The 11,799-nt window shown below is 37.1% G+C and overlaps 1 protein-coding gene and 2 long non-coding RNA genes across 13 annotated transcripts in view; 1 reads left to right on the forward strand and 2 right to left on the reverse strand.

Annotated features, from left to right (window-relative positions):
• The window catches only part of LOC105839835 (tensin-3), a 210,080-nt gene that overhangs the window by 158,196 nt on the left and 40,085 nt on the right, over positions 1-11,799 (forward strand). For 10 of the 11 annotated variants that reach the window (XM_012686408.3, XM_028189478.2, XM_012686407.3 and 7 more), the window contains 4 exons: positions 6,550-6,771; positions 7,052-7,215; positions 7,735-7,884; positions 10,533-10,830. In XM_012686408.3, the coding sequence (XP_012541862.2) occupies positions 6,550-6,771; positions 7,052-7,215; positions 7,735-7,884; positions 10,533-10,830 (834 nt within the window). Of the gene's footprint in view, positions 1-5,525; positions 5,677-6,549; positions 6,772-7,051; positions 7,216-7,734; positions 7,885-10,532; positions 10,831-11,799 lie in introns of those variants that run through there. The other variant, XM_012686414.3, reaches the window with a different exon arrangement.
• LOC118645117 lies at positions 1,807-5,202 on the reverse strand. Its single transcript, XR_004962899.1, has 2 exons — positions 2,851-5,202; positions 1,807-2,646 (listed from the first exon to the last, which is right to left on the reverse strand). It is a non-coding gene; the product is annotated as an uncharacterized LOC118645117 (long non-coding RNA).
• Positions 10,875-11,797, reverse strand: LOC105839845. The gene is made up of 2 exons (XR_001139341.2): positions 11,434-11,797; positions 10,875-11,334 (listed from the first exon to the last, which is right to left on the reverse strand). It is a non-coding gene; the product is annotated as an uncharacterized LOC105839845 (long non-coding RNA).

Raw genomic sequence — 11,799 nt, forward strand, 5'->3', positions numbered from 1 at the left:
ACGATTTCCTCCAAATTTGGCTGGGAATATCTTTCCGTACCGCCCAATGGACTGATCGATCATTCGCGAAAAACCATGCATTTTCCTAATTGTTATAAATAATTAAAAAATTAATTTCTTTTGTTTCTTGCGCCTCACGCCTAAACGCAGTGTACGATTTCCTCCAAATTTGGCTGGGAATATCTTTCCGTACCGCCCAATGGACTGATCGATCATTCGCGAAAAACCATGCATTTTCCTAATTGTTATAAATAATTAAAAAATTAATTTCTTTTGTTTCTTGCGCCTCACGCCTAAACGCAGTGTACGATTTCCTCCAAATTTGGCTGGGAATATCTTTCCGTACCGCCCAATGGACTGATTGATCATTCGCAAAAGGACATGCATTTTCCTAATTGTTATAAATAATTAAAGAATTAATTTTTATCGTTTTTTGCGACTCACGTCTAAATGCAATGAACGATTGCCTCCAAATTTGGCTGGGAATATCTTTCCATACCGCCCAATGGACTGATCGATTATTCGCGAAAAACCATGCATTTTCCTAATTGTTATAAATAATTAAAAAATTAATTTCTTTTGTTTCTTGCGCCTCACGCCTAAACGCAGTGTACGATTTCCTCCAAATTTGGCTGGGAATATCTTTCCGTACCGCCCAATGGACTGATCGATTATTCGCGAAAAACCATGCATTTTCCTAATTGTTATAAATAATTAAAAAATTAATTTCTTTTGTTTCTTGCGCCTCACGCCTAAACGCAGTGTACGATTTCCTCCAAATTTGGCTGGGAATATCTTTCCGTACCGCCTAATGGACTGATCGATTATTCGCGAAAAACCATGCATTTTCCTAATTGTTATAAATAATTAAAAAATTAATTTCTTTTGTTTCTTGCGCCTCACGCCTAAACGCAGTGTACGATTTCCTCCAAATTTGGCTGGGAATATCTTTCCGTACCGCCCAATGGACTGATCGATTATTCGCGAAAAACCATGCATTTTCCTAATTGTTATAAATAATTAAAAAATTAATTTCTTTTGTTTCTTGCGCCTCACGCCTAAACGCAGTGTACGATTTCCTCCAAATTTGGCTGGGAATATCTTTTCGTACCGCCCAATGGACTGATCGATTTTTCGCGAAAAACCATGCATTTTCCTAATTGTTATAAATAATTAAAAAATTAATTTCTTTTGTTTCTTGCGCCTCACGCCTAAACGCAGTGTACGATTTCCTCCAAATTTGGCTGGGAATATCTTTCCGTACCGCCCAATGGACTGATTGATCATTCGCAAAAGGACATGCATTTTCCTAATTGTTATAAATAATTAAAGAATTAATTTTTATCGTTTTTTGCGACTCACGTCTAAATGCAATGAACGATTGCCTCCAAATTTGGCTGGGAATATCTTTCCATACCGCCCAATGGACTGATCGATTATTCGCGAAAAACCATGCATTTTCCTAATTGTTATAAATAATTAAAAAATTAATTTCTATTGTTTCTTGCGCCTCACGCCTAAACGCAGTGTACGATTTCCTCCAAATTTGGCTGGGAATATCTTTTCGTACCGCCCAATGGATTGATCGATTGTTCGCGAAAGGACATGCATTTTCCTAATTGTTATAAATAATTTAAAAATTAATTTTTATTGTTTTTTGCATCTTGCGCCTAAACGCAAAATATGATTTTCTTCTAATTTGGCTGAAAATATCTTTTCGTAATGCCCAATCGACTGATCGATCATACGCGGGAGGACGTGCATTTTCCTAATTGTTATAAATATTTTTTAAAATAATTTTTATCGTTTGGGGAACCGTGAAACCGCTACGTCCTCGTCGTCGGCTCTGCGTGCAGCAAAAAGCGGTAATGTACTTTACAAAAAAAAATTGTTGCATTATTCTGGTAATCAATTATGTTTTGCAAAAGTGCATTTTCATAAAATTTCTCATATACGGTTAAATAAGTCGTTTTAGACTTCAAAAAGTATTTTCGTAGAAATTTGAAGACAGCGTTTCTTGTGTTCGTCTGACGAACGTAATCCTTTTTCTAAAAAAGACGTGTCATCTGTATGATAATTTAAAAATTTTATAATAATTGGTAAATTAAAGTCTTGCCGCAAATGATCGATTATGTATTATAATGACTAAACCCTATGCAAACTTTTCAAAGTTCGTTGAAAATCTCATAACCAGGGAATTTTTAACGTTTGATCGAATGGTGCCCCCTAGAAACGTCTATATGACGTTCAGCTCTGGCCGCTCGGCAATTGGCTGCTGTGTTTGGCTGCTAGCTTCAGCTACATTTTTACAATAAAGATATTAGACGTTCATATTTAACGATGTTTTTGGAAAAATAATCAACAAGTTTAATATGTTTTCTAATCATGTTTATTAATTGCATAGATTTATTCCGGAAACTATCATTCACGATTACATCGCAGTTATAGGTCGGGTAAAGAATAGCGAAGGTGAGTCGCGTTGGAAGGCGCAGTGATAATTATGCGGAATAGCAATTAGCGTACAGTAAAAACTGTTGCGCAGCTGTTATCGCGTTCGTTCCTATTTCTCGACATTGAGGATTTTTATCGGTTATTTTCGTTTGAATATTGCGTTGTAGTTTTATCTGTCTTGCAAAACGCTTATGCCTAAAAATAGCGCATATTAGCAATATTTAAAAAAAAGCTTTTAAAATTTAACAACAAATGTTACGTATTTTTATAAAATTATTTTGTTGTAAATTAATGTTCTCTTCCATAATTCTCTTCCATTTGCAGTTCATTATAATCGTTATGCATAGGAAGGGCTTTGGTAAAAAAAAATAACAAGAACCTAGAGGAAAGTCACATTACCATTATCAGCCTTTATCCATAATCGATGAAGATTAAGCCCACTCATTTGAACGTTATACTTTCAATTAGAAATTATCCGTGAGCAATTAGGTAGATTAACGGTAATTGACATTAGTGGCGAGGCTCGTTGCGCATATTGAGCTTCTTGCTTCCATATAATCGCATAGAATTAATGTCAGTGGCGATATAACTCCAATAGAACATACATCCATGGAACTAAATAAACCCCATAAAATCTTCCTGTTAGGTTTTTGTATTTTTTGGTTTCCGATTTTTTGCGTTTTTCACGGATCTTCAAATTCAACCTTGTAAAATAGCTAAAGATTTTAATAAAACAATCTGAAACTTAGATATTAAGAATTCTTAAATCTAAATAATTTGTTTTTAATATAAATTAATATTTTCCCTTTATTTAGTAAGGCTTTCGTAATTTTCGAAAGTAAATCTTCCATATTTTTTCTTAAAGAGAGATATATCCATTATACTCTACCGCTATCGAATTCCATATTCATCGAATTTTTTAAATTTCATAATTTATCTATTATAATAAAATTACAATTTGAAGCCAGCGACGATTTGTTTTCGTCGACGCCTGGCAGGCGACGGGCAATATCTTCGTTTCGCGACTTTTAGTTAATTGATCCAGGCCGTCTCGCTCGATTCGATGATCGGGTGTGAAACACTGTCGACTTAGGAATACACACACACACACACACACACACACACGAGCGGTTTCCGCGTAGCGACAGCTGCGGTAGGACCGAGACGTAATAGCAATTTCACACGTGAACCTAACGGCCAAAGGGATTTATGAGCGGGTGGGTAGGCCTGGCTGCACGCCCCGCGAGAAACGAACTCGCGCGGCGTTATGATCCCATAAAACCAAGTATTTTTAGAGAGAGCCTCGCGCTCTTGTTCTCTCGCCCAGCTCGGTCTGCTTTCTTTTCTGCGACGCCTCGTTCATTGTTAGCGGCCCTTTATATTTGTGAAACTCCGACGCTGGCCCAGTGCATTCGTTCTTCACTCTGGTCCTTTCGTCTTTTCTGTTTTTGTTTTCGAATATAAATTGCTTGTACATCTTATCCAAAAAACGTGACCTGTGTATAGAAACTAATGCCTTTTTACCATACTACTCTTATTTTAGTATTATACGGAATTATTTATAGAGTCAGATTATAGAATTAGATAGGATTACATAATTACATATGCAAGTATACAGTATTACATATTCATGTACACTGGCGGTTTCGGCTCTACCGTCGTAATTAGTTATAATACTATAGTCCAGTATACAAAGGCTTTAGCCGCGCTGGAGGACCAGCCAGAGGGCTGTTGAATTCAGTTGAGGAAATTGCGCGCGCATTAATACGTAAAGACCAACTTGTCAAAACGTACAAAGTACATAACGTCTGCCGAGCAGAGAATTATTTATCATTCTGATAAAATTCCTTGACGAGAGAAAACGCGAGAGCGGACACGGTGTGCTTAAAGGCAGATAAATACAAACGACGTACGACCATATAATCCGGTATAAATCACGCGAATAATTTTAACAAGGGCCATCAATAACGGAGTAGTATCTCAACGGTGCGAACGGTACACCCGATTGTTGAGGCCCTATAAATGACTCTCGGCTAACCGACGAAGTGCTCGCCGCGAATGCTGTCCGACGCGAGAAAGAAACCGCAGCGCAGCCGTGCAAAAACGCAGCTTACATCCGGCTCGTTTGCGCGCCAACTCCTCCGTGTAATTTTCGCACGTTCCGCCGCGACAAATCATCCGCGCGGCCTTCCGCGACGCGCGTACCGTCCCGAGTGTTATTCCGTGCATCGTATTAAGGCGATCTAGTTGCCGACCACGGCACGACTGGCGGTGCGAGTAGCGTGACTATTTGGTGGGAATCGAAGTCACGCTACCTGCGAATTCGTTACATCATGCGTCCACGCGCGAGCGAGTTCTCCCATCCACGTTCAGGGCCGCTTCAGTGCGTTTCGCGCGAGAAGCGTTCGCGTTAAAAGTAAAATCAAGGGGGTTCGTAACAAAACCTAGGTTTTGGATTTTTCTTCGCTTTGAATAATTTACAGGAGATTAATAAATTGATAGAGCAAATCGAGGGAGAGTTTAGTTAGAAAAAGAGATCTGTTATTACCAAATCATCCAAGGTATAAATATCTTTATGAATTAACGAAATGATATTTATGTTTTATCGCGAAGAATATGGAATATAACTTTGAAATGCGCATGTCATGAGAAATGAAATATTCTTAAATAAAATTCGCAAAGGTGTTTGTCTCTATAAAATTTGCGAAATTAAAAGCGACATTACAACACAATCGATTTCTTGCAAAATCAAAAGATTTTTAATTGCTAATTGAATAACGCAGCGGTTATTTAATCACAGTAGTATCGAAAATCTATTCAATGACGCATGACTTCGATCACGATGCGCAAATATCGCGGATGACGACGACGTGCCGGCCCTGGAGCACGCGAGCTCTAGCATACGTCAGACATACATGACAGAAGGCGGCGCGATTATCTGACAAAAACCGCCGACTAGCCACTGGATATTCTTGCGTATCTTCAGCAGAACCGGGCGAAACACAATACCCGGCAGTGTATCGTTCCGCGGCTAGGAACACGGCGGCGCATCACCTCGACGTATCTCCACGTCCTCGTCTCTCGCGGCGGGATAAACGCACCGTTCCCGTTAAGACACCGGGATTACATGTCGATCTACCGCGATAGCGTGTCCTGTATAAGGACATCGCCAGGATGCCAGAGAATATCGTCGTTAGGATTGTCTATGCGCCGAAGTACTCCAAGGTGAACTAGAACTCCACGTTGCGAATTGATGGTGGATTTATCGTAAATCCTTGCTAAGTTATCAATTATTAGTTAGCCACTCGTGTTAAGACAGTGATTGGTATAATTGCAGTGGAAGTGCACTCGATAGATACGGCGTAGATGGTTCAAGAGGTGTTTAAGTTATAAGTTTGAAATTATAGAACAAAAACTGTTTATTGAGTGTTATGACATAATAAATTTGTACATATATTTGTAAATTTTTATAATTATTTAAATTTATTTTTTAATTTTTTAAAATACTGTTCTTTATACTTTATGTATTCTAGATTTAAAATTTTATAGAGATATTGCTTTCTATAGCGTTATTTAAAAAATTACAAAAAACAATAAATTTATAGAGCAAAACTAAAAAAGTAATGTCGATTTCTATTGAGCAAATTTGATTGTTTGGTGGCATGGTTTTATGAGAAAACTAAGTTTTACAGCACTCAGAGACAAATTTTACGGTTCTCGGATAGGATTCAATAAAATGGAATTACTCACGAATGGATTCTCTTTGAAACAAATTTCAAAAATTTCGCTATGAGTGAAATTTTGTCACAAAATAAATCTCAGTTTACATACACACATATATATTTAGCAATGCAAAAAAAAATTTTTTAACATTACTTTGAGAAATGATTTTCAATGTTTTAAACGATAACGTCTAATACCGTAATTTTTTAAGTACTTGATACATTAACAATAAAATATTCCGTTAGATTATTTTTGTATTTATAATTACGGTGGATTTAAATTAATTTTTGAATATTTTCTCTATCAGTAATATACATAATATTCGCAAAGTTTTATAAATATTTTATTATATTTAAATAAATCATTGAATTACAGGTGCAGACATCAGCACTGGTGTCAACACCTGCGAGAACGCCGGGTGTCGGCGCGGATTCAACGATGACGGGACCGGCAAAGGGCGGAGGTCGCGTGACGGAGGTGATGGAGCTCTGTTACGTCACCGAGAGGATCATCGCTCTTTGGTACAGAGAGGATGCGCAGGGTGTCCTCGAACATGCCACGACCCTTCTGCGCGGGAAACATGCTGATAATTACATGGTGAGAATTCAAATAACTCGCGTAGCTTTTCGAAAGAAAGAAATAAAAGCGTTATGTATTTTGTAACATTATGCAGTGTTAAATTTTATGATTATGGATATTAAAAATTCTGTAAAATTGATTCTCTCTTCTTATTTCTTCTATATACATAGATATAACAACGTTTTACGATTTTAAGAAATGAAATGCGAAATTATAAAGTTATGTTTTCTAATATTTCTTTTTTATAATACTTTATTTTTGCAATTTTCTTAAAGTTTTGGATATTCTGGGCTTTCAGATCTTTAATTTGTCATCGCCCGGCCGACCCGGCGAGCCAAATACAAGGGAAGCTGGATGGCCGCAGGGATTAGCGCCAAGTTTGGAGAGACTGTGTGCTCTCTGCAAGGAGCTGGACTCCTGGTTAAACGGCGCTTCCAACCGCGTCGTTGTTCTACATGCCAGGTGAGTTTGCAATTTTCAACATTGTTTAATTTATTTCTCAATTTCTTGTTATAAACGTGAGCAAAAATATACTTACTATTAGTCAAATTTACGATTTAAATTACGAGTGTTTTTAATAACAAATTTGTATATATAGCTATATTATAAAGAGAAATAATACTAAACGAATCTTTTTATGGCGGAAAAAAATTGTTTTTAAAGGATACAAGTTACGAGCGCAAGAATCTCCGTACGCATTCATACGCATTCGTGACCTCGTTTTTGTAGAACGTAGCCAATGTTCAAGTGATCGGCCGCAAAAGCCATAATTTTGCCGCGGCGCACGTTCACCGCCCCCTCGAAACTCCGCGCCCATAACTTCCCGTTAGTCATTTCCATTCATCGTGAATAATAACGTCATTAGATTAACCGCGATCAGCCCGCGGCGAAATCTTTTTGTATTCCACCTCTCTTACGGAGAAGGTACAGAACCAACATTACGCGTTCGCGGTACCAAGTTAACGTTATCGTTCTCTTCAGGGGCAGCAAGGAGCGCCTGGGTGTGGCAGTGTCCGCTTATATGAACTACAGCAGCATCTGCGGGGGACGCGATCAAGCGTTGGACAGGTTCGCCATGAGAAGGTTTCTCGACGACAAGATCGGATCGCTGCAGGTTCCGTCGCATCGAAGGTAACGAGAAAGAAAGAGGGAGAGAAAATCACACGTATATATTATACTATCTGCTGACGTGCGACGTTAAAATTTTTGTCATCTCACAATAATTCCGATAGCGTTATAAAATCATTTACGACCGTATGAATATATTGCAAAAAGTTTCTAACTTTATTATTTCTTAATTCCTGTCTTAATCGCTGCGCGTTTGGTAAAATCTTGTTCTCGCAATTTATTTTAATTGTCATTAGTTGACACTTTTAATGACAGGTAATTGATCATTCAGAAAATTTCTTTATAAATCTGTCTTACGATGTTTTACATTGACATTTCACAAACTAGTAATTTTGTTTTTCTTATTTTACTGCTACCGTCTAATTTTAAAATTAAATTGAATATTAAAAAATATTGCTTTTTGGTAATAAAAAGCACAACTTGTATAAAAGTTAGAAAATGAGATGATGATATTTACCTTTGCACTTATCTTTTTCGAGAGCTGAAAGCCATCTATTAATTCTGAATTAAATAAAACGGATATAAGAGAGACGCGTAGTTAACTAAAATTACACGGATATAGTCGTTTTTACGTATCAACGACACATTTGACATTTATCGCGGAAGTCATGTAATTTCTTTAGATTTATTTCACATAGGAAGAAGAAGCGTGAAACTAGTCCGCGTATATTAATATGGCGATTTAAGAAGGACACCTTGCGTCCTTGAGTAGCCATTCCAGCATCCTATTTGTTATCCGTTCTACGCACCATCAACCTGAAATGTCGAGTTCTCATTATCTAGTCGTCATCATCTTCAATCATCCTTGCTCGTTTTCTATCATCCTTCGTGTTCCTCGGCCGCCATTAATCTTGTTGATGCCTATCCGATCATTTCTCCATAATGGATTCCGGAAATTCGTTCGGGATTCCTCAGAAGTTCGGAATAGCATCGACGACTTTTAAAATTGCAACTCCATAATCGCTTCGTTCACACCATGATTACAACATTTACTGAGGCTAGGGAAGATCGCGAAGCAAGATGGTAGTAACGAAATAAAATGATCGGCCATGTTGTGCACTTAACGTTCTTGTTGTTGAAGAGATGTTTCTGTCAGCCGGTTCTATCGCGCGTACTACGAACCATTGATCTAAAGATAGCGACCTCTCATCATCATCATAATCATCATCATCGGCAGCCTTATCGTTTACTTCATCGCCATGTTGTCGTATGCATTCATAACGGCCATAATGAAATGCGGTTGGGCTTGCATGCGGCCATCTTTTTTAATCTTGTTCGCACTTGTAGTTATCGTAATATTTTTCGAATTAAATAAAATCTGATCGAGGAAAAAGGCTTTTTTCCGTTTGCATATTAAATTAAAATGCATCGATAAGCTCATGAAAATGATCTTATTAATCGTTTGTATAATTTAAAAATATACACCGTGAGTATTTAAATAATTATTTTAATATATGTAATAACATTAAATTATCATTTATGAATAATTAATTATTGTTTCCAGAATCAATTACTTTGTAAAATAAAAATAATTACTTGTATAAATAATGACGTCGAATTATTGAAATTACATTACATCATATAATTATTTGTTTAATCAAATATTCAATAAGAATATTGTTCTTATAATACTTACTTACATAACTAATAACACTAAAATGAAATAAACTATTTATTGGATCTTTGTAGCAAATAATTATTTTCAGAATTGACTAAACGATTAAAAATTATTGTTTGGTTATTTAATTACGTGACTAAATAATTGCATTAAAATTTTTCGATCTCAATAATTTAATCAACATTTCTTTTTGTCTTACTTTTACACGTACATTTTTGTTTCTCTCGTGATTTATGCTCGCGGTTCGATTAACCGGTCCTTTTAGTGAAGTAAATGCAACCCATCCGCCAGTTTATCGCGCGTATTACGCGCCATCGACCCCGTCGGAGTCACGACCACCGTATCATTACCGTCATCATCGTCCTTATCGTCGTCCTTGTCATCCGCGTCGCCGTACGCATTTATAATGATCGTAATGAGCCGCGACCGAGGTGTGCCCGCGTGCGAGGCAACTTCCTTGCCGCTTCTTCTTTTTCTTCTTCTTCTACTTCTTCTTCTTGCTTGTCATATTGCCTCCTCTTCACGGTCCTGCCTACCGGAGTTCCTCCATTAATTCCGCGAGCCGCGAGCATTAGCATGTCGTTAACGTAGCTGCGCTCTCGCGAGCGTATGAAACCATTACTAGTCTGCCTCTGAGAGATCTCTTACGACGAATGATGTCGAACGTTAGTGGCACGTATTCCTATCTGCGTGCTTGTCCGACATGCACACCTCTTCGTGTCACGGGCCAAGGCTTTCATTGGTTGAACCATCAATCCCATTCATCATGTTTCTCATGCATGCGCGTATTTGCAGCTTGAGAGAAATTTGCCCCTTCGTTTTTTTGCTTTGTAATATTGAAGATCCGTACCAAGAAGATCGCCTTTTATACTTAATCTTTATCGATTTAGCGTTTATTATTTATGAAATTTATTTTTAATCCTTTAAATCATTCCATCGAGGATCGGAAATTGAATTAGAATTGAGATAGAAAATGCAATAATATATTTATTTTTAGATGTCAAACATAATATTGGTGTCCTGGATTTTCCAGATATATTGAGTACTTCAGCGGATTGCTATCAGGCTCTCTGAGAATCAGCCAGTCGCCATTGTACCTGACCCATCTGACAGTCCTCGGAGTGCCGCTATTTGAACCGACGGGCTGTCGAGCCTTTCTTAAAGTATACGAAGGACTTACACCGGTTTACACTTCGGATCTATACTCGGTGACGAACGCACGCGAATTTACAGTTAATCTCGGCGGACTTCGACTGAGGGGTGACATCTTGGTCAAGTGCTACCATAGGGTATACTCGAAGCAGACTCGAGAAGTCATGTTTTCTCTCCAGGTAAGAGAAAGCAATGTACACAATAAAATCTATAAATAAATTGATATTTTATACATACAGTAATATATTTTTACGTGATTAAAAATTGCTGACAGACTTATAGAATTTTGATATGGCTTCGTTACACAATGCAACTTTATAACGTTTTATTTTGCATATTTTCATAAGATTGTATAATAATATTGAAACATCGAATTGGAGTATCGAATAATATCGATTCAATATTCATTTATGTTTATGTCCATCGCAGTACAGATACATCATGCATGATGCATTTATGATGAATGGGTTATTATATCACGCACGTGACACGACGTGAAATCCGAGGAATAAATGATAGTTTATGCAAATCTATTCGTAAATAGTTACAAGGACGGCGAAGTAAATCTACGTGTTCGGGAAAAAAGACGATCAACATTTGCGCGTTTAGTTTTATGCCCGATGGGCAAATCACATCCTTTAAAAACGACGTAACGATCACTTAATAACTAGATACAATTTTTTCTGTAACACAGAAAAAAGACGGCATATAAGAATTCCGTGAAAAAATGCATCAGTCGCGATATGTTATATCAAGTTTTATTTTGTTGGAATGACTTATACGCAGAAAAAAAGTGTCACTCATTTAAATTGACTGATGTTATGATACACATTCTTTACGCAAATCGACAGTGGCATTTGAATTTGCATACTTGCAATTTCTTATAATTGATCTCCCTGTCATATTTTCTACATCGGTAATTTACATACAACATGATAGTAGAAATCGCGTGCAAGGCGCTTTTTGGAAAATTTTGTCCTTTGAGTTTTTTAAAATCTTTATCAAGAATAAGTCAATTGCAAATTCCATGAAAAACTAAAAATATGAGAATACATAATAGTAATATGTTATATAACTTTAAGCAAAATAAATCGTTTGTACGAATCAGTAATTACGTCGCGCGTATTCTTACATCAACTATTGTTCCC

This window comes from Monomorium pharaonis, chromosome 4 (assembly GCF_013373865.1).
Source record: "Monomorium pharaonis isolate MP-MQ-018 chromosome 4, ASM1337386v2, whole genome shotgun sequence".
Classification (NCBI taxonomy): Eukaryota; Metazoa; Arthropoda; class Insecta; order Hymenoptera; family Formicidae; genus Monomorium; species Monomorium pharaonis.